The sequence below is a fragment of the Sardina pilchardus genome, chromosome 21, assembly GCF_963854185.1.
Source record: "Sardina pilchardus chromosome 21, fSarPil1.1, whole genome shotgun sequence".
Lineage (NCBI taxonomy): Eukaryota > Metazoa > Chordata > Actinopteri > Clupeiformes > Clupeidae > Sardina > Sardina pilchardus.
Genome location: NC_085014.1, coordinates 24,216,257 through 24,242,060, shown reverse-complemented (window position 1 = coordinate 24,242,060; position 25,804 = coordinate 24,216,257). Strand labels below are relative to the sequence as shown.

The window sequence follows — 25,804 nt, the reverse complement described above, 5'->3', positions numbered from 1 at the left end:
CATTATTCTGAATACTTTTAATGAGAAACACAACTTAGAACACTTACATGCTTCATAAATCAAATGATGACATTATGACAAATTATTCATGAAGACAACCCTGCTGTGCAAATAAGAGTCAGAGTGGAGCACAAACAGCCAACACTTGTCCAGACACAATTGCCTTTTGGAAGGACTCTGCTTTTTTGGAAGAATTCTGCTTTGGGACTTGATTCAACATTAACAGTCATAGCAAAATCCGGCATGGCACATAATGACCCTTAATATTAGGCCAAAATCAACATGGCAAATGAGACTGGAGCTTTTTCATTCCACGCTTGAGTGTTCAGCTTCAAAGATGTCTTTAAAACATGCCTCTATAATTTAGCAGATGAAAATATGGTTCTTACATCAAGCAGCCTGTTCCAAACCGATTTCCCTGCATCTGCGTCAGATATATGTTTTGTTTTTATTTTATTTTTACTGGTAACCTCCTAGGGTGTCAGTCACTTCATTCCATTTTTGTTTGGTCTATTTACAGTCATTGTTTTGTGTATTCTTGCGATTTCTTATGGAATTCCATAGATTAACTGTGCTTGGCTGGTTCCATTGCCATTCGGTCAAAGGAGAAAACTGACACCAACCCAAAAAACTTCCTTGGCTTTGCCTTTCACTAGATGGCGCAATTCCTTAAGAAGTAAGCAGATGCCTGTGAGAGTTGTGCCTTGACCATGCACATGTTTGCTAGAATTGAACTGCTTTGTAATTTATTGTTTTGCACAGGGGTACGTCATCCAGGGAATTAGGCAGTCTTTTTTTCTGTTTGAAAAAAGGTCAGACGTCTAAAACCGAGGAGCAGTTACTCACTCCCCGATGTCTACTGTCAGTGCTGATTTGCAGTTGGACTCCTCCACTGGGGAATGAGGGGGAAATGGTAGTAAGCACCGCTGCCTACCCTGCGTAACCCTACCCCAATATTAATATCCATCAAATCCTATTGGGAATATTTATCTTGTTGCTCAGTGTTGAAAAGCACAACTTGATTTTCCCATTGCATTCCACGGGATGTTAAACTAACAGTGGACTGAGGCCATTCTGGGGAGGGAGAGGAGAGGGAGCTCAACACCAACCTGAAGAAGTACAGTTCACTGCTGTTTCTGCTGGACATTTTGATCTGTGTAGCTTAGAGCTGATTCATACAGTTTTCACAAACAGGAATGGAATGAACATTGGTAGGATGAAATAGAAAAAATGTTCTTTTATTACAAAAATATCATTATAGTACATGTACATGAGCACCAGGATAAACCGCGGCATGCAATATTTCTTGAAAGAACTGCATATGTTTATGAGCATGTGGAGTACAACATAAAGTTTGGGAGTTAAACAAAACCTGAGGGGAGTATGTATGACATAATGCTTAACTGTCATAGTAACTTGTTTGTGTGGTGTGACAAAGTACAGTACAACATTCAAAGTATTAATTTACTCCAAATTGTATTCCAACAGTACCAAACATATTCTGTATCCTTTTGGTTTTGTGCTGTGTTTATGAATTTGAAATGTCTCCTTTGACACACATCAGGTAAATAATAGTAATACTGCCTCAAAGTTGAATATATATATAAAATATCTTTTCATACAAATATAACAAGTCTATATCACGTAACCTACCATATTCTTTTATCACATTTCCCAGAAAAGCTTTCAATTTTCTTGCTTTAAACTTTTTCACAACAAATGAACAAAATGTCAACAACAAAAATATGAACCACAGTTTTGTTAGCTACTGCACAAAAAAAACAGAGCAGTTTGTAAACAGTATTGCTGGCACAATTAGCAGTTTTGTCACAGCCGCAATTTCTTATTTACGAATGTTTCAAGACAACTCATATTGTGATCATTTCAGCATTTGGTAAAATTATATTTTGTCATTTCATGCGTATCACAGAATTTAAAAAAATGTACCAAATGTTTTCTTGTCCCTTTATGATGTATAGGTTCAATTGGATTCAAAAACAAATAAAAAAAAAACAAACACAAAAAAAACATGTATAAGTCTTAAATCCAGCCCTGAGCCTTTGAGTCATTTCTGGGTGAATGTATTCCACCAAAGCTGGTACCTGCGCTTTGTTCATGGGTGCAGTTCTAATGTGACTGCTATGGCTAGTGATGCTACCACCACCACTGGTAATGGGGAATTGAACCTCTGGTGAGCTGTCGGTCGGTCCTCTTTAGTCCAGTAGCGGTGTGCTAGTCCATGGGGTGGAGGGGGGGAGAGAGAGGCTCCTCACTCATAGCATGGTTGAGTTAGAGCAGCAGCAGCAGCAGCGTCTTGAAACACACGTGGCCAACAGCGGCTCTTCAGCACTGGTAGTGGAAGTGCTGATGAACCTTGCCCTCCACATGGGCATGGGAGTGTGTGTGTGTGTGGGTGTGAGTGTCCGTGTAGACCTTGGAGTAGATTTTGGGCGCGCCGTTTAAAGCCGGGGCTGCCATGCCCATAAGTCTCTGGTTGGGGAAGTCGGGAGTGACGCTGCTCGGCGTGACCAGGTCTTTGTCCGCGGAGTGGTGCTCGCGGTGGACAACAGTTCGGGGCGGCAGGCCGCCCTGACGGCGGCGGCTGTGGCACAACCAGAGCACGATGGTGCCCACAATAAGGAGCGCTGCCGCTGGAATGCCAATGATGAGAGGCCATGGAAGCCCGGAGTTCAGGTGTGGAGGAGTGACAGTCTTCTCCACCTGAGGGTCTGTAAAATGAGGAGAGCGGAGCATGAGCAGGGGGCGGGATGCATAACAAACTTTAACATTAACTAACTAACTAACTAACTAACTAACTAACTAGGCCATGATGTTATTAGGGATATTAAACTACCAAGAACAACATTCGAGCATAGCATTAGTATGTCTAGTATATCTCTAAAATAGATGTTAACAGCTTAATGAAATGATTAATTAATTATTCATTTTGATTTTAATGGCGGGAGATGATCTAATCATGTGTTGTCAGAACAGCGTGGTCCTCACCCCTCAGCTTACCAGGCAGCACAGTGAGGTAGGCGCTGCGGAAGCTGTATCCCATGGTGTTGGCGCCCAGGCAGATGTACATGCCAGCGTCCTCCTCCCGGGCCTTGATGATGGCTAGTTTGTTGAGGTACGAGCCGTCCGGTCGCGACCAGACGTCGCCGGTGGGAAGCACGACGAAATGCTGCCCTCCGACCTCCAGGGTGGAGTTGTAGCGCCCCTCCGTGCCCGGGTCCACCCGCTTCAGCCACTGGATGACGGGCTTCACGTCGCTGTGAACTTTACACTGGAACGAAGCGGTGCCGCCAAACTCCACCGTGGTGTTGACGGGGTGAGTCCCAGTGAGAATGGGCTTGGAGTTGGTGCGCTCTGCGGAATATAAAGACCCAATCAAAAAACAATCACAAAAACATCAAATACTTTAGTAGGTTTTCACTGGCAGGAGCTCGCTGTTGTCCTGGACTGAATCCCTTTTCAAAGATAGAGTGATTTAAATCATTCTTCAGCACTGTCTGAGAAACAAGCACTAAAAGTAACTATGTTCTATTCCCTGCGGTCAAACGATCTGGTCCTAGGGTTTCGAGATCCATCAATCTTACCGATAACGTCCACCTTGTACGTGGCGTTGATGTGTCCTGCGGCGCTGGACACGTGGCAGGTGTACTTGGCGCTGTCCTGCGGCTGCAGGTTCTTCAGCGTGAGGGTCCACTGGCGCTTGCCCTGGCGCGGGGGCTGCAGGCGGGTGTGGTCCTTCCACCAGGTGATGGCGGGCGGGGGGTTACCGCTGGCCTGGCACTTGAGACGCACCGAGCTGCCCACCGGCTGCTCCAGCACTCGCCGACGCATCTTGGTGGGCTGGCTGAAGCGCGGTTTCACTGCAGGAAGACGGGGCCCATTTTAAGTCACGGTGTAAGTTAAGGACTGAAAACACCCAGAGTACCAATATTAAAAACACCTTAAACTCACAAACGTAACCTTTAACACCACCCAACACTATAAAAAGTCTTCTGAGCCGTTAAATAATGTGAGGAGTAAACATGAATGTTTACTTTTCTACCATTTGTGGTATTTTATTTAAAATGGTATTTAGTATTCTATATGATACATTTCTTTTCATGTTCTTATCATGTTTTATGTTTTTACATATTTATTCATTTAGAAGACACTTTTATCCAAAGTGAGTGACTTACAAAAATAAGGAATGACATTCTTATGATATTACATTCATACTTTCTTTTGAAGTATTTTTCCCTATGTGTGTTCCCTATGTGAGTCTACCTGTGTTAATCTTTTTGTAAAACACACTAGTGTTGTAACTTTGTTTGTCATCTCTGTTTAGCCTTAAGGAACAATTTTGGCCTTAACGAGGGAAATTTACTACAAATAGGTATTCAAAGACTCTAGTGTTCTTTGAAAAAGACAAGAGAGCACTATCAAGTAAAACCACCACCTAAAAATAAACGTCACATGCGACAAATGTTAACAAACTAAAATGCTAATATCATCAGAGAGAGTACTGAGGGTAGACTGTGTGGCGCATGAGCAAACTGACCCCATGGTTGCCCTGTTGGGTCCTGCAGGATGCTTTCAGCGTTGGGCTCCACCACAGGAGGAGGCTTGTTCTGAGTCACGGCCGCGTCATCTGAAAGGAACCGGGGAGTTAGTCCAGCAAGGACAGACATGGGGGGGTTGGGGGGGGGGGGGGTGGGGGTAGGGGATGTAGGATTTCAAGGTGTGTTCAGGTATTATGTCTTTACAGACATGCTTTGCAATAACAACAGCCCATAGAGGAAAGGGCATGTGCGAGCCTGCTGGTTTTCCTTTGTTAATAGTGGGGCGAAAGCTGCATTTCCTGCGAAAAAGCACGTAAATGCTACAAAAGCTGGGAAAGAAAGTTTGTTAGGGAGGTTGGGAAGAGGATCAGTGGAGTTCAATGCTCTGTAACACTTTTATTCAATGATTTAAGCAACCATAAACCACATTCTTGTGGGGAAAAAAAAGTCAGCTTCAACTGATAACCCAAAATTCTCTATGCTATGAGGAGAAAGTATCATTGAGATTGGGGCCCGTAAATCTATGCTTGGTTGTTATTTTAGTGATGTGAGTCCTTTCATCCTTGAACTCAGAATTAATGTCTTAAAATGGTGCCATGTAAATCATGTAGGGGCTTTGGGTCTTTGGGTCGATGCAAAGGCATAACACTGGCCAAGATTTATTTGCTGTGCTTTGAGAGCCAATAGAACCCCTCTGTGCGAGAAATTGAGTGATACTGCTTGGAGACCAGTGGAGTGTGAGGTGTGCACTGCACAGTGTGTTTTGCTTTGGGGTCTATGAAGTTTTACAGCTCTATGGGAACGATAACCAGGCTAAACTCGCGTATTATTCTAACTGGGGTTTGTGAGCTGGGGGTGAGCAAACACTGCCATATTGTTTCTTCTCTCAGATTTCCACACTGTTTAAAACACGATGCCGTGTTGATCTAACCCGGAGCAGGAAACCAATTAACTGACTTTAACCTCGACTGCGTAGACGGAGCTGAGAGGCCTGCTTTGTTTGGGACGTCTATCTGGCAAGGCTCACAGGAATGCACAGAGAACCTATTCTAACCTTACTGCTGACGGAGCTCTCTCACACACACACACACACACGCGTATAACCACACATATACCCTCTCACTGACACGCTGGCAGACACACTCCGCAACACTGTAGTGTACACAACCTTATTCCGGCAACCCCGAGTCAACAAATCCGGTGTCAAGCCAGGCGTCCAAAAGGACAAATTATTCTCACATGTGTAGGTGAAAAGCTACCAAATTAATTCCCTGCTGCATTCTTCCCATGCCTGAGTTCATCTACGGCTGTGAACACTGGCGTCTGCGCGGTAACTCGAGACCAAAAATCACCACCCAAAGATATTGTTTTGGCACGGCAAGTCAGGCTCGATCAGTCACACGGCACACACCGACTGCCCTTCCTGTCCCAGGGCTCGGCACCGCACGGAGGTGACGGGTCCCGAAGACCAGGTGCGGCGGGTCAACTGTGAAGGCGAGCGCAGTCGGGTCCATGTGCCGGCTCTGCCCTTGGGCTGTGTGCGCTGCCCTCGGAGCGAGTGGCCCACCTTAGTCCGGCTAATCCCTGTGCGCTCAGCCAGGGCAACACTACCGGAGGGGACGCGCCCTGCTTCCCAACCTCAGCAGCTCACAGAGGGTCGGGGTGGGGGTGGGGGTGGGGGTGAAGGTAGGGGGAAGGTGGGGGGGAGCGGTTGAGGCCAAAGTGTTTTTACTAGTCACGGCCCCATTGTTAGCGTTGGCCCGGGGATCCGGGCGCAGAGGCAAAGCCGCCAGAGCTCATGAGAGGCCTATTCAGCGCCACCAGAGTGGAATCAGCCAGGGGCTTTAGCGGGGCCTACAGCGGCCTTAGTGAGGGCTCATTCCTTCCCTCGCCGCCGCCGCCGGAGCACGGGGATGTCTTCGCAAAAACAGGTGTCCAGCAGGACGCCATGGATTTCCTGGTTTTCCGCTCACGCAGCAGTTATCCCACGCTCAGATCTCCGCCTGAAGGGTCTCTGGGCTCCGCGTTTCATCTCCAGGACAAACGGCCGGCATCTGTGCGCTCAAACGCTGATCACTTCAGACAGGCCCCGGCGACCGGCGAAGCCAGGGTCGGTCTGCACGACAGGATAGCCGACCTTGCGCAAGTAAGCCCATCCGGGTGACGGGGGGTTTCAGTTCAGTGCAGCTGGAATGGCATCTTGGCTGTGTTATAGAGGGAGGCAGTGGAAAAATGGCGTCCGAGAAGCTGCAGAATGAGGGACAGGGGGGCCCCTTTCCTTTCCTCTCCTCTAGGCTCATAGAGAGGCATACAGAGGGACATTGGTGTGAGAGGTGGTGGTATATGTGTGTGTGTGTGTGTGTGTGTGTGTGTGTGTGTGCGTGTGTGTGTGAGCGTGTGTGGAGACGGCGGGTCTGGGGCACAGAGGGCTGAGGGCAGCCTGCAGCTCCCATTACAAACACTCTTCATGTGGAGGTGGTGTTTATATGGCCCCCATATTATTTTTTCCTACCAGGAGGACTTAAAAAGCACGATCCTGAAAAAGGCTTATTCTCCATTCATACCTGGGCACAAACATACGTCCCAGGCATGTCTGTCATGTCGCCCGGCTCCCTTGATTTCAAACCAAGGTCGAAATCAAAAGCAAAACAAACACAGTCTTATGAGCAGGCTGGAATTCCAAGCCATGATTTTCATCAGTCGGGGCACATCTGAATAAAATAAACAATGTTGGGAGGAAAAATACACCAAGATTACTCATTCTTCTTTTTTAAAGATGCCATCATCGAGATGAAGATTACAGAACAAGGCAAATCAGTTCTGTTGATATGATAGTAGTGGTGCCACAAATCCAAGGCAACAATTTACTCCTAACTCAAACCATGTATATTACTGTAAATCAAAGAAAAACAAAGTGAAGGTGCTTATCCCTTGGCTTGTAATATTATGGCCATCAAAGGGTTCTAAACTTGGCTCGGGAAGCAGCTGTAGTATTGACTGAACCCTTCATGAAAACTCTGCCCATAGTTGAACGATTAAAGAACACCGCCAAGATTCTTTTAAATGATTGTTCTTTGTCTGGTACAAAATGCCAAAAATAGATCCCCTATGTAAATTCTGGAGAGAAAAAAAAGCTTAATTTACGTACATTAAAGGGATCGGTCAACCGACATTTTCACCACTTCATTTAAAGCTTTTTACTCTTCTCACAAATTTTCACTCTCCTCACAAATCTGAGACACTTTGATGGGTTTTGTGACAAAACGATCTGACAGATATATTTGGCTTCTTCCTACTTGGTGTCAGCGCGAGCCGTTGGTCGATTGAAGCCAGGGAGCCAAATTAAAGAGCGTTTGTGTACACACACAGAGCATGGTAGACACAGCGCGGCGCTAAAGAAAGGGTAATTAGAAGTCTCCTCATATCTTTTATAGAGCCATAAGCGGTTTGCAGCAACAGGCGTATGGCGACAGGGAGGAAATTGCCACGGCCTAATCTGCCCCCTTTTCTTCTCCTCTCCGTCGAGCACCGCGAGGCAGGCAGGCGGGAAGGCAGGCAGGGCTTCGGTCGGTGCATCCGAAAGGGACCTGGCGCAGCCACTGGCCCCTCTAATGAGGCGGATGAAAGGAGTCCTTTAATGTGGCACGGCGACGAAGGTGGGTAATTTGCATCCCTCCGGTTGTAATTAAAACCCTGGGCAGTGGAGACAGGGCCCAGCAGTGAGCGCCGCCACCTGGAGCATGGGGTGGGGTGGGGCAGTGGAGCAGAGGCTCTTACCGGCAACGGGTGAGGAAGGAGGGAAAAGGAGGAGAGGAGGACTTTAAGAGGGAAAATGGACATAGTTTCAGCCATCACTCTTGGTTCTGATCATTTATGTGGGAAGTAGTTGTTTTCTCACCATTTTCTGATTAAAATATGTCTTGAAAGTGTCAGATTTCAGTTCTAGTCAGATTTTTTTTTTAATTTGAAACGTTTTTGGTTATTTGGCACTTTGTGCTTTGTACATGCTACTGATGCAAAAGGCTAGTTCACCATGCACTTAATGTGAGGTTCTAGTGCGTCCTGTAAGTCTAATAACATTTTGTTACAGGCAAGAATATTTCCACCAACTGCTGACAAATCCGCGTTCTGTTCAAACGATTTCCCTCTAATCTGCTCCAGTCATCGAATGTAAACCTAAACGTTTTCTCGGCCTTATACCTTTATCCCGTCACTAAGCTGCATTTCTGCGAGCCCTGACACTGTAACTGTAACTGGAGGGCAGAATTTGCTGCCTAATGCTCCTCTCGCCCATTCTGTGAGCTGCTTATTTACAACTTTGGGCTTCTCCCTCTATATGTCTCTTGGTTCAGCTTCATTTCATGTGAGACCAGAATGGTTTCAATTCCATCTAGTATCCTTTCATCTTACCCCTCTTTTGCAACAAAGGCCTTTCTTCTACTCACAGGCATGGATTCATTTGTGTCCATATGTGTGTGCGCTTTGAACTCGCCCCTGCTTATTTCTCTATGACGAGCGGAAAAAAAACAAACATGTTTGGAAGAGCCTTCACAGAGGAAATATGTCACACTACCAGTGATCAGCATTAAAAAATTAGATCGCCGTCAAGTCCACAAAAATGTGATCAAAGCCTAGTTCCTTCTGTATGTTCTGTATACTTCAGCATTCATAGCCGTTTCAAGGTGATGTCTCCAATATCAACAGGGCAAATAACATATTTGTTGCTCTTGCGGTATATCAAGCCCCTATATATCCCATTTATACTGCTTTACCGATAGCAAAAACTGGTACTAAGAAAAATATTAATCAAATAAAAAGCATCTGTGTTCCAGTGTGTGTGTGTGAGAGAGAGAGAGAGAGAGAGAGAGTGTGTGAGTTAGACTAAATACAAACACTGGCTTCCTTCATGGGAAGACAGAGAGCTGGAAACCTGAACCATGTTTCCCCTAACATCGGTTGCCACTCGTTCCAAGGCAGCGTTTCTGAGAAAGTGCACAGGTAGGTGTGGAGGTGCTGTTCTGTGCTGTCTGGGAAGGGGGTGGGTGGATGGGTGCGTGCGTGGGTGGGTGGGTAATGGTAAGGAGGGCGCGCGGGGGGGCAGGGAGGGTTTGAGCTGCTAAGGCATTGACCACACTGAATCATTTATTTTTATTAGCTGTGCTGCCTCCACTCCTGCCAGCTCCTCACCCCCTGGTATGTGTGCTTTAGTCCAAACAGGACCTGCAGGACGGGGGGACTCCTGTGGCTCCAGCCTGGGCCCCCGGCCTCCTCAGGCCTCTGGCTCCCCCCCCCCCGCCCTCTCCGATACTCTCCTGTGTCCCTCAGCAGGCTCAAATTGGCCTGCTAGTGTAATTTTGATACAATTATCCATTTAGGTGAGGAGGACGTGTGCTAAACTGCAACATATGTAGCCCTCCGCTCGCAAACAAAGAACAAAAAGCAATCGCTGGAACAGGTCCACCAGTCCCTCCATAAAACAGCCTGCCCAAACCGCCGTCTGACCAGAAGCCACAGTCTCTCCCACAGTGACACTGGGGAGGGGGGGTCGGGTGGTGGTGGTGGTGATGGGGGGCGGTGTACATGCACAGCCCTGCGAGTCGCTGTAGGTGTGCGGCCGCGAAGACGAGAGGGAGTGGCGACGGATGGAGCCGTATGGATGCCAGCGACTGGGACATGCTAAGAATAGAAGGCTCATGACCCGATGGTGGTTATAAATTCCAGCGCTGAGCAGCGCGCTGCTGGATGAATGAGCGTGGACACTGGGCCAAGGTCACGTCTGGCCATGTGTGCTTATTGGGCCAGCCGAGCTCGGGCCAGCCCACGCCTTCTGCCCTCAGGTATTCATGACTCAGACCCTGCGCTAGTAATGCTGCATTCTTGCAGTTTGGGGGAAGGACATATAAAATAATGTTTTTTTTTTTTATTATCATTATTTATTTATTTATTTTTTAAGAGAGTCAATGGAAGCTCTGACTCCAGCGCTTTTCTCGTGACAATGGTGGTCTCATGCTAGGTAGTGCTGGGCTGTAAGAATGTTGGCTGCATGCAGCACACAATTATAACAGCAGGGGTAACCGTTCTCGGGGAAACTTTGGGGAACTTAGGGACCACCAGGGATACAGCTGGGGGGGGGGGGGGGGGGTGATTGGGGGCGCTGAAGGAAGGGAGGAGGGTGTTGCAGAGAGGCCACGGCGCTGTGAGACTCCGGGGCTGTGAGAGTTAATGATGTGGTGACTGACTTGTCCTTATGCCAGAGAGGAAGTTGAGACTGAGTGTTGAGGGGGTTAACATGGGATTTGGAGGTCACAGCAGTCTTTCTGCAAAGCCCTCGACAGCCTCCAAATGTCATAAACATCCCCTCATTAAATACCATTTTTACTAGTATGTGGTTGAAAAAGGCCCATGTTAAAAAAGCCCTATTTTGCACAAGATGCATGTGCACACACTGAAGTGAGTTCACAACAGAATCCCAAGTTCATACTATTATGAAAATACAGCAGACAGCTTCCAAAATGATCAAATATCAGTTTCCGTTTAGAGCGTATGAGTGGGAAGAGATTTCCAAATACAGACATGTATTTATTCTTACGCAGAAAAACAGGAGAAAATGTTCACTGTGGACTGCAGTCGAATCAAAACACAGGGGACTTAAATTACAACCTTACCTCACTCAGGTTTACAGGCTGATTACACCACGCCATCATGCATGAGGAATAGAACATCATCTAAAAGCTAAAATTACCATTTTATGACAAGCGTACTGTTTTGAGGGGAATGTTGTGGCAGCCATTAGACGGGGTCTGAACTTGAGGTTAGACATGCAGCTTTGCCCATGCTTGCTCTGAGAGGAGCTATTCAGATTAGGTCTGGGTTTTGACGACAACAGGTGCTATTGAATGTCACCCAAATTCCTCTCCTCTGACTTAATTAAGTCTGGCTGGAGTTTCCCTGCTGGGTGGCTATGTAACTCCATAAGGTGTCTCCGAAAGCAAAGGACCCCTCAAGAAAAACTGATAATAAGACCGTGAAGCTCCGAAAAGTGTTCAGTTTCCCCAAAAAATGTATAAACTGCACGGAATGTTTATAGGAAAATGTGGTTAAATAGACTGTTATACATGTAGACTATCTCTTATTAGCAAAGGAGAAACTGCCAATGGCACCAACCATCATAGCTAAAAATCTGCTGTTCCTTTTGGACGAGGACTGTTTGCCATTGCAGCTAATGACTTCAGTAAGCCTTTACTGTGTATTCCACAGGGAACCATGCACCATAACTCACAAGCTCCACACAAACTCTCCAGCACCGAATCAGGAAAACAGAGGGCTACCTTCACTCCCCATTCTGGAGGCCCTGAGCAAACACTAAGGTGGAGGAAGGGAAAGGAGGAAGGGGGGGCTTTAAGACCAGGAGACTGGAGACCCAATCACACGTATCATGTAATCTGTGGAGTAATCAACACACACCTCTCCTCGCGGACTTGCTGACTTCCTTGGGGCCGCTGAGCAGCAAGGCACACAGGAACAGCCCGAGGCTCTGAGGTTCTCTGAGCTCCCCGGGCTTTTTCGGTTGCACTGAACCGGCACAGATTTATGGCGGTCGAGGCGGCAGGTCTTCCAGCCACTGCTGTCCGCGCGGAGAGCTTGGGCGGAAAATGCCCAGTACACACTCCCCAAACACTCATCAGGAGCACCGCACATTCCAAACAGCAGCCTCGCACGAGAGAAAAAAAACCTGCCCCCAAAGCGTGCCCCCCAACCTCCCAAATGTGCAAATCACCCTTACACCAAACACATGTTTCCAAAGTTCACTCGCATTTCAGGTCTGTGTCATTCATTTAGCCCGTCTGTCAGTGCTCGGTTAACTCCAATCCCTCCCTTTCACATTTTCTGCAAAATGAGAAACGCTGTATTGGATTACAGGGTTCATAAACAACGGCGTGTATACTGTGACAGAAGTGCGAGGTAAAGAAGCCCCCCTTTGTTCTCTTGATTTGATATGCAACCCGGTGCTGGAGCAGAGCACTTCCATGCTAACAGGTTATAAATTTCCATCAGCACAATGCTCGCTTGTGCTTGCTCATTTCATGTGGCGTAAATGAAACCATGCTCATTTAATAGTGTGTTGCCTGCCAGTCATGTCAGTCAAGTCGAATGTAATTCTGTCTGCCGTGTTTAACAAGAAACCAGAGTTCTTCCTGTCCCACAATCCCTCTTTTGTGAAGAGCTGTTGCAAATGCTGCTGTTGGATGGGGCTTGAAAGCTCCCCGTCTGTTGACGAATTTTTTGGATGCTAGGACGTCATCTGTCAAGCGCTGGCCAGCTTAGCGTTAAAGCCTACCTTACCCGGCGTGTTTGATGTGAGGCAGGCTTTCCGCTGACAACAGTAAAACAGCATGAACGCTATATTGACCCAGGAATGGAGGTGTATGATACAGGAGGTGATAGATGGGACAGAGGTGAAGAGGCGAAGCCGTAAAAACATCCAGAGGAATATAGAGAAATAATAAGTGGGAAGGAAACACAAGTGCGTGTATGAAATGGCATCTGAACCGTAATCCGTGAGATCAGGGCCGTGCTTACCGATGACGATGAGGGTGAAATTTAGTGCAATGCTGCCGAAGCCGTTTGTGACACGGCAGATGTAGACCCCGGCGTCCTCCAGCTCGACCTCCTTGATCTTCAGGCTCTGCTTCAGCACCCGGTACCGGCTGTAGCCCTGGTTCACGTTCCGCCCGTCCTTCACCCAGAGGATGAGGGGCGGAGGGTCGCCCTCCACGGGACAGGGCAGGCGCACCGTCCGCCCCAGCCTCGCCGTCTGCCTCTCCTCCACCTGCCGGCTCATGAACGGAGGGCCTGGAAGACACAGCAGCAACAGTTCTGTTAAGCTATTCACCGACTTCTCCAGAGTTTTTCACTGACACATACTGGGACTCGCCATGAGTTCCAAACCAAATCCACACCAGGCGCTTGACATAGCCAAACATAGCAGTTCCCAACAACAGAATTTTTAAATTTCCTAGTACCTGTTTACGGGAACAGAGGTAGGCAGTTACGTAAAAGAGATGAATTGCACTTTTCATACACGACTAATGGACCGTATTTATCATTTGCTTGGAGTAAACTAATTATTCAAACGTTGGCAAATGGGACGTTTTCCTTCACAGGTTTTGCTTAAGGCTCTTAATTCATCCTCCTGGAAACCAGGTGACAGCTATCCGTGGGCCTTTTGGCAGGTAAACAATCCGTGGAAAACTTAATAGAATTAGGATTTTGTGGCTTTCAAACTCTGGCCAGTTGGTCGGTCCTAGTGAGGAGGACCCTTCAGTGTCACCAAGTCTCAGACTTTCCACGTCTGCAACCCCTGAGCTGGTACCTCTCCACACAAGACCCACCCAGCTTTCCAGTAATGAAATTCACCCCCCTGGTGAACGGGAGTCGGGAGTTGAACACACTTGAAAAGAACTCAACACGTACTATCAGAAGCCCTGGCTGCTCAAGGTTCACCTCTCACGCTCACAAAAATACTGCTATTCACAAGGAATGAGAAGGGTGGGCATTTTTCGCTCAAGTATTTACGGGACATTTTTCCCTCTCACTCCCCCCCTGGTCCTCCTTGCGTGCACAAGGTCCTTTTCATCCGCTGCGTTTAGCAAAGGAGACTCCCATGAGAGCTCCCTTTCCATTTCCTTTGGCCCTCTTGAGCTGTTTCAGCACTGGAGAGTGTATGTGTTGGAAGGTACCTCTCATTCATGCCTGGTACTGTAACATCCTGTTGCTGTACCAGCAGCTGCTGTGAGAACTGCCAAGAATATGGAAATTGAAAAATGAAACTACCCCCAAAATGTATCCCCCTTCTCTCTCTCTCTCTCTCTCTCTTTCTCTCTCTCTCTCTCTTTCTCTCACTCTTTCTCTCTCACTCTTTTGCAGTCACCCTCACATCTCTCTGTTGGAGTGAAGTGTTTTCACCTGGAATTGCTGGTTGCCATCCAGGAAAGTGCCAGGAGAACAGAGGGAATGAAAAAGTAAAAGCTGTTTTGGTACAGGAATTGAATTACAGTGCATTCCTCAATGTCATGAGAATATACCTCACCATACCAACTACCCTTAGAACTTAGAACTTCCTCCTACCACACTCGAAATGAACAGGGGGTGGAGGATAAAGACGTGTTGGAGCAAAATAATAAAATAAAAAAAACACGACAAGGCCGACTTAACTGTGTGTGAAAGACTGCTTCTTTAACAGAGACACCTCTGGACAAAGCCAGTATTGATGGGAGGCATCATTTCCTAGAATGGACCGGTACAAGGACTGCATGACTTTGTTGGGTTATGGATTTACAACGGTGGGTTTTTTCCCCCGCTTACGGAGCGGAGTGTATTAAAACAACCTGTGCACTGGGCTGGAGTAAGTAATGGCCCCCCTCTATGCAGTTGCGTGCTCCTGAGCACATGCCATGCCTTGTTCACATCAAAACAGCCTGCGCCGGTCGAATGAGAGACAGAGACAGGAGGAGAGTGTGAGAGAAGAGATGTGAGCCTGTCAGTCAGTCAGCCTGTCCGCCCCCCCCCCTAGCGTGAGGTGTGTATTTGTCACGCGAGCGCTCCGCACGCCGACAGCGCGGCCCTTTGAAGTGGTGCGGGGAGTGCTGCTCTTGGCCACGCAGGGGTGCTGACAGACGCGCCGGGCCGGCGCAGAGACGAGCTGGAAGGATGAGGCAAACACATGCCGCCGCCTCCCCGCCCTCCTCCTCCGCCTCCGCTGCCACCCCTCACCTCGCCTCTACCCGCCCCCATCTCTCCGAAAACCCCAGCGCCAGCTACCCGCCCGCCTGCCCGCCCGGCACGAGTGGATCTGTTGGCAGACGAGGCGCCAGGCAGACCACGCTTCGGTGTGTCATACCGAAGGAAGTATGGCCCGGAGAGAGGGCCGTGACGAAGCCTTTATCAGACACCGACCGTCGGGTACTGAGCGAGACTGAGAGAGAGAGAGAGAGACGCAGGGGAGTGAGAACTTCAGGCGCTGTTGAGTCTGCAGTATGTGTCTGTTTCAGGGTCAGGGAGAGGTGCAATGACAGAGAGCAGGGCCGTGCGGAGCGCGGGGCAGGCAGTCAGTCACCACATGAGGCTCCAGATGTTTCTCTGACTGGCCTGTGTCTGCTGCCTGCTTTCCAGCGCTGTTAAAAAACCGTCTGCTTACCTTCACGCATTACCGACAACACCAAACCAGACGCTCGGAGCGGACATGGATTGCTGGACCCACTGAGGTGTTTCCGCTGTCCTCTTTTCACCAGACCCTCCCTGACTCTTCTGTCCCTCACTGATGTTAGATAAAAGGCAACCTCAAAGAGGCAACGCGCCTCAGTAGTTTCCAGGGCTCACTGAGGGGGTGTCTCTGGGTCCGTGCGACACGGAAGAGGCAGACAGGATGAATAAGTCACACATTAGCCCGCTACACAAGATACGCACACCCACACAGACACAAAACACACAGTCAAGGGACGCAGATGTGCTCCTCGTGCCAGTACCAAATGAATGGCAGATTTTTTCTTTCAATGTTATTTTTTTTTGCTCTGTCACTGATCGTGTGGCGCGCTCATTTCTTCGAAGTCGCTGCTTTTATCCCCCCGGGCCCGGCCACAGACAGCCCCACGCTAGAAATGCTGCACACAGAGAACAGAAGTGGGGCCACATTCGCAGTGCACATGGGACCCGGCACGAACGAAAAAAGAAGTCAGCGAGACCTACAGCACACAGCCTCACAGAAGTCCTATGATTCAGTGTTATGACCGTCTACTTAATCTACGTCCACCACGGCGAGTGACGGAACACTGCGTGCCGCCAGTCATAAGGTAGCGGCGTGGCCCGAGAGCTGTGAATTTGTGTGCCGTCAGGAGAGACGAAGCGTGGCTCGGCCTGCGCCATAGATCTGAGTGGTGTAAGACAGGGGGTCTGTGACATATGGATTACCGGGGGATCACTTAAAAGCTACAGCGCATACTTGTCCCCCTCTGGCCCTGCTTTGTTTTAGACATCTTGATACAGGTTTTTGATTTCGAGGGGGAGGATTTATGGGTTAGGGGCCTCACAGACCGCAGTCGCCGAACGCGCTTTGAAGCTCGCGCTGCCACGGCTGAATCAGATGAACAGCGCTGGTGTCACAGGGAGAGCTTCAAACAAACCTCTGCCGTGCTCCACATGGATAAGATATTATGCTCGAGGAAGTGGCATGGCTTTTAAAAAGAATGACGCAGGAAGTGATGGACAGAAAGACAGGCCAGGAGGGTTTGATGGACAGAGGGGTGAGTGGAGGGGGCGGGAGGCAGAAAGCTATTAAAAAAAAGAGAAATAAAGTGACAGAGAAAAGGTGGGACACTGATGAAGCTCAGTGCGATGGAGAGCATTTGTCCCAGAACAGTAAGCTCACGGTTGAGCTTTCTACACTCGCCACCGAGCCCATGGAGCACATGTTAGCATAAGAGCGCTATGGGGGAAACCCTGCAGTAAATCCACAGAGCAGCTGCTGAAATGTGTTGAGCAGAACTTGGGATTCCCGCTTGTGCCACCAGACAGGGCTGATGGAAACCTCATGGCCTGGCCCTTTTCTGAAACCATCTCAAGGATCGTCTCAAAACACATGTCATGAGTAATAATAGTCCCCACCCCTTTGATGAAACATTTCATTAAGCTCTACATCTGACACCTCACTTTGTTAATAAGAGTGGGGCTTACATTTTGTTGTTCTTGGCTGGGTGCAAACTACCTCCCCTTAAAAAGACAGGAGACTTAAATACTTCTGAAACAGATGCCATAAACCGAAAACCAAAAACAAATCTCAAGGTAATCCATACCAAGTCTTTCTGTCTCCTGAGGTTGATGGCCTGATTTGAGGAGCAACTTGCAACTCTTATCTCCCTCCCTCCATATCCTGCCATAGGAGATGTGAACTGTGAGGAGTCTTATTGTATGACTGTTTACTTTCACTGATATGGTCGTTAGACCAAACACTGCTGGTCCTTGTTCATTGCTGTGGAATTTAGTCTCTTATCACGGGGGAGAAATAGTGCCACAGATGGATGCTCCTCTGATGTGATCTGTACCAAACCCCATGCTGGGTAGAAGGAGGAGGGTTTGTGTACACATCTCCCCCTCCCTCTCTCTCTCTCTCTCTCTGGCTCTCTGGCTCTCTCCCTCCCTCCCTCCCTCCCTCCCTCCCCCCCTCACTCTATCTTTCATCTACTTCTTTGTGCTCCATTTAAGTCGGCTCACTGTGGCACCAGTGGTACCATCACAGTCTCCAACTCCATGCTTGTTGTTGTTCAGAGATTTTGAGTTTCCTCTTCCATAGCGCAGCCCTTCAAAGCGGGCTTGCTTCCCACACATTCGTCCCATGTCTGGTCATCCCAGGCTGCTGTCCCCCTGCCCTGTTGCCCTGTGTGGCTCCAGCTGCTGGACTGTGGTGGACAGACAGCACCTGGCTCTGCTGAACGCAATCACCACCACCACCAAGAGAATAATCAGGGACAGCAGTGAAGAGACCCACTTCTCCTCCCCCACCGCATACAGCTCTCATCTCTCCAACTCTCCCCCCCACACCCACACACTTTTTTAAAAGCCTGCCATGGCCTGTGCCCGGCCAATTAACCATACTTCAGGACTTGAGACGAGCCGACCGACGGTTTCAGGTGGCGTTGTAATCTTGGGGAGCAGCTGGTCTGGCATTTGCTCCCTGTGCCTCTCTGCCTGCCTGGGCTGCTGGGCCTCACCCCACCCCACCCCACCCCACCCCACCCCAGCCCTCCCCACCCCTGGCCAGGCCCCCACTCAGTGGGGGGATATTTTGAGAGGCCCGGAGATGAGATACAGGCAGCAGCCGTGGCAGTAAACGCTCCGCAGAGTGTCTGCGTCTGTCATCGCACTGACATGCTCGCCTTTTAACGCTGGCCCTCTGCTCCGCTCCGCCCCGCGTCCTCCGTCCCGCTGCCTGGCGGTCGGCCGGTCGCCTTTGAGGCGGCCCGTCACACAGCTGTCTTACAAACCCACATGCTGAATGGAGAGCAATGCCACCACGTGATGAGTGTATGTGTTTGTGGTAGTGGGGCTGGTATGTGTGTGTGTGTGTGTGTGTGTGTGTGTGAGGGGAAACTTTCCTCGACAAGAGATTTACCTACAGATATACTGACAAACAATCTTTTAGGCATTACATTGTAATACACATCTGTGCTCTGCTAATTATAATTTCTGATCTGAGTCGTCAAACTAAATGTGACTTTAAATGTAATTCAACGTGAAATGTTCTCGTTAGCTTAACCTTGAGATAACTAAAACATCCTCCTGCGGGTCTGACATGTTGGGAAACAGTATGTTCTGAAAATTCACACTTGTTTATGTTTAGTTTCACACCCTGGTCACCATCCTTCCTCAATTATGTTAGTGTAAAACTTTACACCGGCCAGGCATTCCCTATTGCAGCTGCTGGTCTGCTTCATGGGATGTCAGGTTTTTGTGATGTAGGGTGTTGTGTGTGTATGTGTGTGACTGAGTGTGTGTGTGTGTGGGGGGGGGGGGACTATATGGACAGGACATATGGCATTTCAAGGGCTCTCAAAGTCAGTGATCAAGCTCCTTGCTCCTAAATGCTTTGGCGGCAGACCCCCAAAGATCTGATTTCAGTGTCGGCATGGCTTCACAACTCCCAGCGGGGAGCAGCCCTCTTGTGTCCGCGTTCAGGCTGGAGTCACTGCGGCTCAGGTTCCCATCTGCCTCTCTCGCTGTATTTTTCTAAATGCCCGATTGTATATTTCTGACACACTGGCTTGGGAGTGCAGGCGCTCCTGAACCACCCAACACTAGGCTGCTCCCCCACCCCCAGTGTGTGTATCCTCATTGTGTGGACCACCAGTGGTTCAGACCACAGAGAGGGGCAGCGATGCCAACTCCGGCCTCATAAAGGCAGCTGCAGCTCCACGGGGTTCGGGCTAATGTTGTGTAACCTGGGCCCCATCAAGATAATGAGCACCTGCCTATTACGTGCCGCCTTTGTGTCAACAGCCCGGGCCGACAGACTATCTCACGCAAACGGCGTAATCCCGCTTTGGCATGGGGCACTGCCGCGTGTTTACGTGTTTCAGCTGTGTCTCGCGCGCCAGCTACCGCCGCCGCCCGCCGCCCGCCGCCCGCCGCTGCTACTGCTGCTGCTTTGTCGCTGACGGATGTGCGTGCCAGAGCACGGGCGAAGGGCGGCCCTTCACAAGAGGCCCAGACAAGACCGCGCAGCAGCCCACGCAGGTGCTGATACCGATCAGCGACTCTGCGCCTGCACTGCCTCCCTCCCCCACCCACTCACTCACCCACCCGCCCCGCCGCTTCAAAACAAACACGCCAGCCTGAAAGCAGAGGCCGCCCGCGAGTCTTTAAGACAGGATGTGCGCCACCAGTAGTCCCTCACTGCCCCCATCCCCCCCATAGGACACCAGGCCTGAAGGGGTCACTTGTTCATTGTGGTGTTTACCGAGCCTCTCCCGCCACTGACCCGTAGTAGTGAACCGGGGAGAAGTGGGCCCTCGCTTTCCAACCTCCATTGAACAGTAGAGCACTTGAGAATGAAAGCCATTAAGGAGGCCCTTCCGCTGAGCCACAGGTTCTAAATGCCTGGAATGTCGGTGTTCAGGGAAAACCGCAGGATTCTAAAAGAAAAGACCTCCGCTCCTCAGTCAGATGGCGGGAAAGGGTTTTTTTTGGGGTGGGGGGTGGGATTCACAGAGCAGAGAAGTATTCAGAGCTCTTTGGGAGGCACGTTAAAAAGCAGAAGTGGTCTTTCAAAAGGTGATGTTGTAAAGAGATGGGCGCTGGTTAGACGGGACACCTGTAATCCCTCAAGTGAAATGCTGTGTAATCCCACCTTTAAATGGGAGGATAAAGAAAACGCCACAAAAGCCCTGCTCCAGCTAGGGGAGAGGCCTGGCTATACAGGACAAATTGCACATGACGAAAGGTGCGCCCGGTCTTGTGTGAGAGCGCCGCTCTGACAGACTCAGTCCACCGGAATGACGGCGAACAATGGAAGACATGGCAGCCCTCAATCTCTCATTCACTCGGCGCTGGCCTCGCTCCCACCTGTGCAAACACACCGGCTGGCGGCTCACACAGGTAGAAAGACAATGAGGATGCACGGAGAATGACATACCAGTGAACTCAGAGAGCCATTCACCATGGGAATCTTTGACTAAGCCACGATGGAAGGAAGGAGGGGAAAAAAAAATGTTCAAAGGGCAGGCGGCTTCCTTTGTGTTTTAATGTCTCCTCTATAAATACCAACACTTTGCAAATAGTAGTGCTGGAGCTATGCGACCAAATGTTGCTCATTAACTGCCTTATTTACGTAAACCGCTCTTTACCCACACCAACACCCCCCCCCCCCCCCCAAATCTATGGGCTTCATAGTTTGAGCACGTGCAACATAGATCACAGTTACAAAATTACAAAGGCATACACGCTCTTGGACCTTCAAACAGCAAGTTTCTGTTTTTCATCTGCAATTAGAAATATGGCCTGAGATGCAGCGTGAGACGTGCCAGATTTAATGTGTGCAGGCTTGCAAAGGTCAGGAAGATTGTAGCCCGCGTGCTCGAAAAGACTGTGGGATCTGCCATTGCGAACATCATGTTCAAATCTAAAAACAATGTTATTTCCCATAGAAAATGTGTTTGTTAACTAGCACTATGTTTACAATGCCAGGGAACACACACAGGCAGACACATCTGCCAAGTAATCTGTTCCTTGGCTAAAAATAAGAGGGAAAACTAGAGCTTCAGCACGGGCATGAGCATAGGTGAACTTCCTTTGTTCATGCGGAGTATCAGGCCAGATGTTCGCTTCCCTTGACTCTGGCAAAGATCCCACTGTTGCATGGATACTTTTAACAATCGGCTGGAGTAATCCCGTAATAAATCAAGTAAAATACAGATGTATGTTTACAACACTATCAAAAGTCTCTTGAATCTGACAATCCTTCCTCCATTGGAAATTAGAAGAGTGTCTTTAGAACGCTATAAGAGACGGGATGTGGCAGAGTACCTCTAGCCACTGGGATTGGGTCAAACCCTGCCAGAGACCTGAACGAGTCAGAAGAGGCTATTGGGGAAGCTCAGGTTTCAGCGTTTTTTTTTTTTTTTTTGTCTTCAGGCATTGTCAGTTCTTCGACGTGACGCTTGGGCACCTGACATTGTTTAACCCTGTGTGCATGCGTATGGGCTCGGGCCTGCCAAACACAAAGCAGCTTGAAGATATTTTAACAGGTCAAAGAGGTACCTTCAAAAGATTCGCCAGAGAAAAGACATGAGATGTCCAGATGTTGCATCAGGCTCTCTTCTGACGCAGGTCAGCCTTTTACTGTCATTTATAGGCATGTCTTTAACATGCGCCCATACCAAGCTCAAATTGTGCTCCAGCGTATTTTATGGCTTGGAAGCCCCAACCCCAACATAGTGCCAACACTACGCTTGTATAGCCCAAATCCTTCGCAGGCTCCAGTTCTGTGTGTGGGTGATAAGCAGATAAGCGGTGTGATGACCTGTAGAGTCACATGATCTGCCTAATGGACTGGAGGAGTCTGACACCTGCTGAGTTGAGCAAACAGGCGGGACTCCAGCAGCTGCGCTATCTCCTTCCACCCTGTTTGCTCAGCGGTGTGGAGTTCACCTATCCATCCGATTGGGCAGACAATGCCGTGGCACGCATCACAGAGCTATCACAGATATGGCGCTGACCTTTTCCTCACCCTTAAGTCACTGTGCTGGGATCACAGAGGTCCTCGGAGAGACAAGGCATTTGTTGTGACTCCAGTTTGTTATGCTGTATCACTTAAAAACCAAATAGATTTTTTTCAAAACTCTTTGATAGGGAGAGTGAGGGAGAGAGAGAGAGACAGAGAGAGAGAGAGAGAGAGCACGGCTCAATCCTGGAGCAATGCTTTGATGTGTGTGCCATTCGGAAAACATGTGCCGACTGCTGTGACCGTGATCCCATTGCTGTTTTTTCGGGCGGTTCTGTGGAGAGTGGAGTACATAAATCAAAAGAGCTCTGTTTATTAGCTTGGGTATGGTCTGCTTCTCTCCGAGTTTAAATACGAGCCCTGAACCCAATCTCCTGCCAGATCTAAGCATGTCCGGTGGGCAGCTGGCCCTGTATCTCTGAGCGGCTGATAGCAGCCCCATGGAGGCTGAGAGCTGGCAGACTGAAGCGGGGGGGCGCGCTCCCAGGAAGGAGACCCGCAGAGATGCGGGCCACGGCATGCCAGCGGTGACGAGCGACAGCTCGAAACAGGAAACATCCGACCACACCACGGAGCGCAGAGCCAAAACATTTTGTCTGCCTTTGCATTTTATCTCCAAGGGTGTGCGCCAGCCCAGCGCGAGCGTGTATCTCCAGATCATGTCCCGATATCTGCCTGGTGTTCTCTACGTCTTGCTCCTCGATTGCGGTGCCAAGCAGCACAAATCATGACATGCTAACATAGACAGTTTTTTTTGTTTTTTTTGCACTTCAAAACACAGTAGTCTGAATGGTGCCATCAAATCCTGAGTGTCAGACTTGCCATTGTGAGAGTATCCAGTAATTGTTTAACCGCAGGTCATGAAGCATTCCTGTGACAGTGGAGACACTTAACCTCACCTAAACCCTCGGTGAATTAAGCCAAAACCTTCTGTCCTGTCACTCATATCGAGACGGTGAAACCTCAGGGAAATCCACGTCCTTAGGGGTACTTTTTTGATGTGTACAAGGTGAATTAAAGTACTTAATTAGATGACTTGGCCACACATTATGTGAAAGTCATGTCTACCCATGAGAGGGAGAGAGGCAAGCCAGTCAGGGGAAAAACCTTGTGAGAATTATCCAATTATAGCAATCCATAACTGTGATGTTGACACAAGTGTCTTCACATTGTCTTTCTCTGGGTAAGACTAAACTGAAGCTTGTGTATCAGGTGTTACATACAGTATGAGCATTCTGACCACATAACATTCCAGGGCACCTAGCCCTGCGTGAATTCAAAGGGCTCTGCATCCCTTCAATATAACATGCCAAGCGATGTTGTCAGATGAACATCCTTCCATTCCAAGTCTTGGAAGCCTCACACTCGTTGCCTATCTGGATTTTCCTGCACATGCGGAAGAGCCCTAGGTTCCAGCATTCCAAGGATGACTATGATGAGGCAGGGAGGAAAAGAGCAATCCAAGGACAACAAAGCATGTGTACGCTTCCTGCTCCGAGCCAGGCCACCACACAGACGCACAAGCGCGCACACACACACACACACACACACTCACACACACACACACACACACACACACACACACACACACACACACACACACACACACACACACAAACCGAGTTTACCACACAATGTGAGAGAGCAGCAGATGTTTCAATCAACAGAGGGAGACAATGGACTGTTTAAGGAGAGGTCCATGTGTGTGAGTCATGTTTGCGCAGCACTCTAACGTGATTCAGTGACCGGCTCCACACCTGACCTCACTGATTGATTGCCGCTCATATAATCAACTGTGTTGACTCACTGGCCATCATTGAGTGTAGTGATTCACAAGAAAAGTTAGGGTCTCCGAGATGAGGCTATTTAAGGTTGTTTTTGTGCTAGACGTTTATCCCCCTCATTTGCATAACCTGATTTCTTACACTTTCAAAGAGGGGCCAAACAAAATAGTGTACGATGAAGGGCCGATAGGCCGAGGTTGCGCAACTGCTGAATGTAAAACAGGGCCCTTTTCTTCACGTTCACTTTGAACTTGGTGTGTTGCTTTGAATACATTGTTTTCTTTCTTTTGCACGGGGACATTACAGCATCTCCAATGGCCCAAGCCAGCGGGGTGGTGGGACAGAGGGGCCCGGGTGCACGAGCTCTCCTCAGAAGAAAGCAAGAGCGGTCCACTGATTTACGCTAACAGCCCAGTAGGTGTCATGAGCTCTGCTTTGATTTTAATAAATTACTTTTAAACTTGGCAGGAGACTCAGACTTGTGAACCTCTAAATTTCAGTCGCCACTCAGGGAAAAAGACCCTCTTGTTTGTCTGCAGACTGCAAAAGCCAACAGAAATGCCCTGAAAGGACCCACTTTTATGTGCTGCCGACAGTTTGTCTGCTTTGTCAGTAACCACAACACCAGGCTAGTCTTTCAGGCACATAGAGGTACTTTGATAAGCAAATTTACTTGCATTTGGTTGCATTTGACCTAACACCAACCATTAAAACCGGCTGACCATTCCTTTCTATTAAACAATGAATGCTGTATAATGTTGGTGGTCCGTTTAACTCTGGAAGGACTGATGTCTAGCAAAAGGTTTTCACGACTGTACAAACAAATATTGACTGTATTGCATGCAACGTAGCTCAGGTTTAACATTGCAGGCATTCAGGTCAAGCGGAGTGTGGATGCTCTACGAGCTTCTAACCCAAGCAGTAGCGTACCTCTCCAAATGGTTCGATAGCGCATAGGGCAAATTAATTATTCCACGTTAAACTGTCGCAATACTAAAGTGCAATGCAAAGCACAAACGTTCTTCAAACGAGTCGTCTCAGACTAGTCAACCCCCAAAATAGTATAGACTAATAGCCGACAAAACATCACAGTAATTAAAAACTATAGAAATAATCTCCACAAACGTCGAAAATAGCATAGGCAATGCCCTCTCAATGAGTTTCACTATCAGCCAACTGCTGAGCAAGATATTTTAAATGTTCTTGTTACTTCAGTCAAAGTCCGATACGCTACTGTAATGATAACCATATTCACACAGTAAAATGCCATTCAGTTGTTTTGCTTACCTCTTGCTTCACATGACATTAAAAGCACCAGGACTCCTAGGTAACATATCACTCTGTCCACTGTGGCGTACATTTCCTCAAACCCTGTCGGCAACAGTTAAAATGATAAAAATGAAGTGCCGGTCAGAATTTGACAGCCGTTCTATAAGTAGCTCTTATTTGGTTTTACAGTATTAAACAGTATTTCCTCGTAGTTTACGACTCACGTGTTGATGGCAACTGGAAGTCCGGGAATCCAATGAAATCAGAAAAAGACAAAATTATTTTCCAGACAGGGGTAGGGTATAGACCAGTTCGTTTAAAGCCGTGCGTCTTTGGAAACGATTGTAGAATTCGTCGAAATAGCAGCCCACACGCAAAACTTCTCAAAAGTAATGTAACTGTTCATCACCAGAATGACTTTCGGT

The 25,804-nt window shown here is 48.6% G+C and overlaps 1 protein-coding gene across 2 annotated transcripts; it reads right to left on the bottom strand.

Annotated features, from left to right (window-relative positions):
* Positions 1-1,212: 1,212 nt before the first annotated feature.
* On the bottom strand, positions 1,213-25,803 carry fgfrl1b (fibroblast growth factor receptor like 1b). Of its 2 annotated transcripts, none has more exons than XM_062525200.1 (7): positions 25,604-25,803; positions 25,398-25,481; positions 13,137-13,409; positions 4,556-4,645; positions 3,603-3,878; positions 3,007-3,372; positions 1,213-2,729 (listed from the first exon to the last, which is right to left on the bottom strand). In XM_062525200.1, exons 2-7 carry the CDS (start codon positions 25,468-25,470, stop codon positions 2,344-2,346), a joined length of 1,464 nt encoding a protein of 487 aa, XP_062381184.1. In that variant the 5' UTR covers positions 25,471-25,481; positions 25,604-25,803; the 3' UTR covers positions 1,213-2,343. The 2 variants fall into 2 exon arrangements, with proteins under 2 accessions (XP_062381184.1, XP_062381185.1); XM_062525201.1 differs by having other exon boundaries at positions 3,019-3,372.
* Between the last annotated feature and the right edge of the window lies 1 nt (position 25,804).

What these genes read in the sequence shown, in the direction of transcription:
- fgfrl1b (XM_062525200.1), bottom strand. Translation starts at nt 25,470, where the DNA reads ATGTACGCCACAGTGGACAGAGTGATATGTTACCTAGGAGTCCTGGTG. An exon ending in TTTCACCCTCATCGTCATCG is followed by an intron (nt 4,646 to 13,136) that starts GTAAGCACGGCC and finishes GGTTCCTTTCAG; the next exon opens with ATGACGCGGCCGTGACTCAG. An exon ending in GTACAAGGTGGACGTTATCG is followed by an intron (nt 3,373 to 3,602) that starts GTAAGATTGATG and finishes TATATTCCGCAG; the next exon opens with AGCGCACCAACTCCAAGCCC.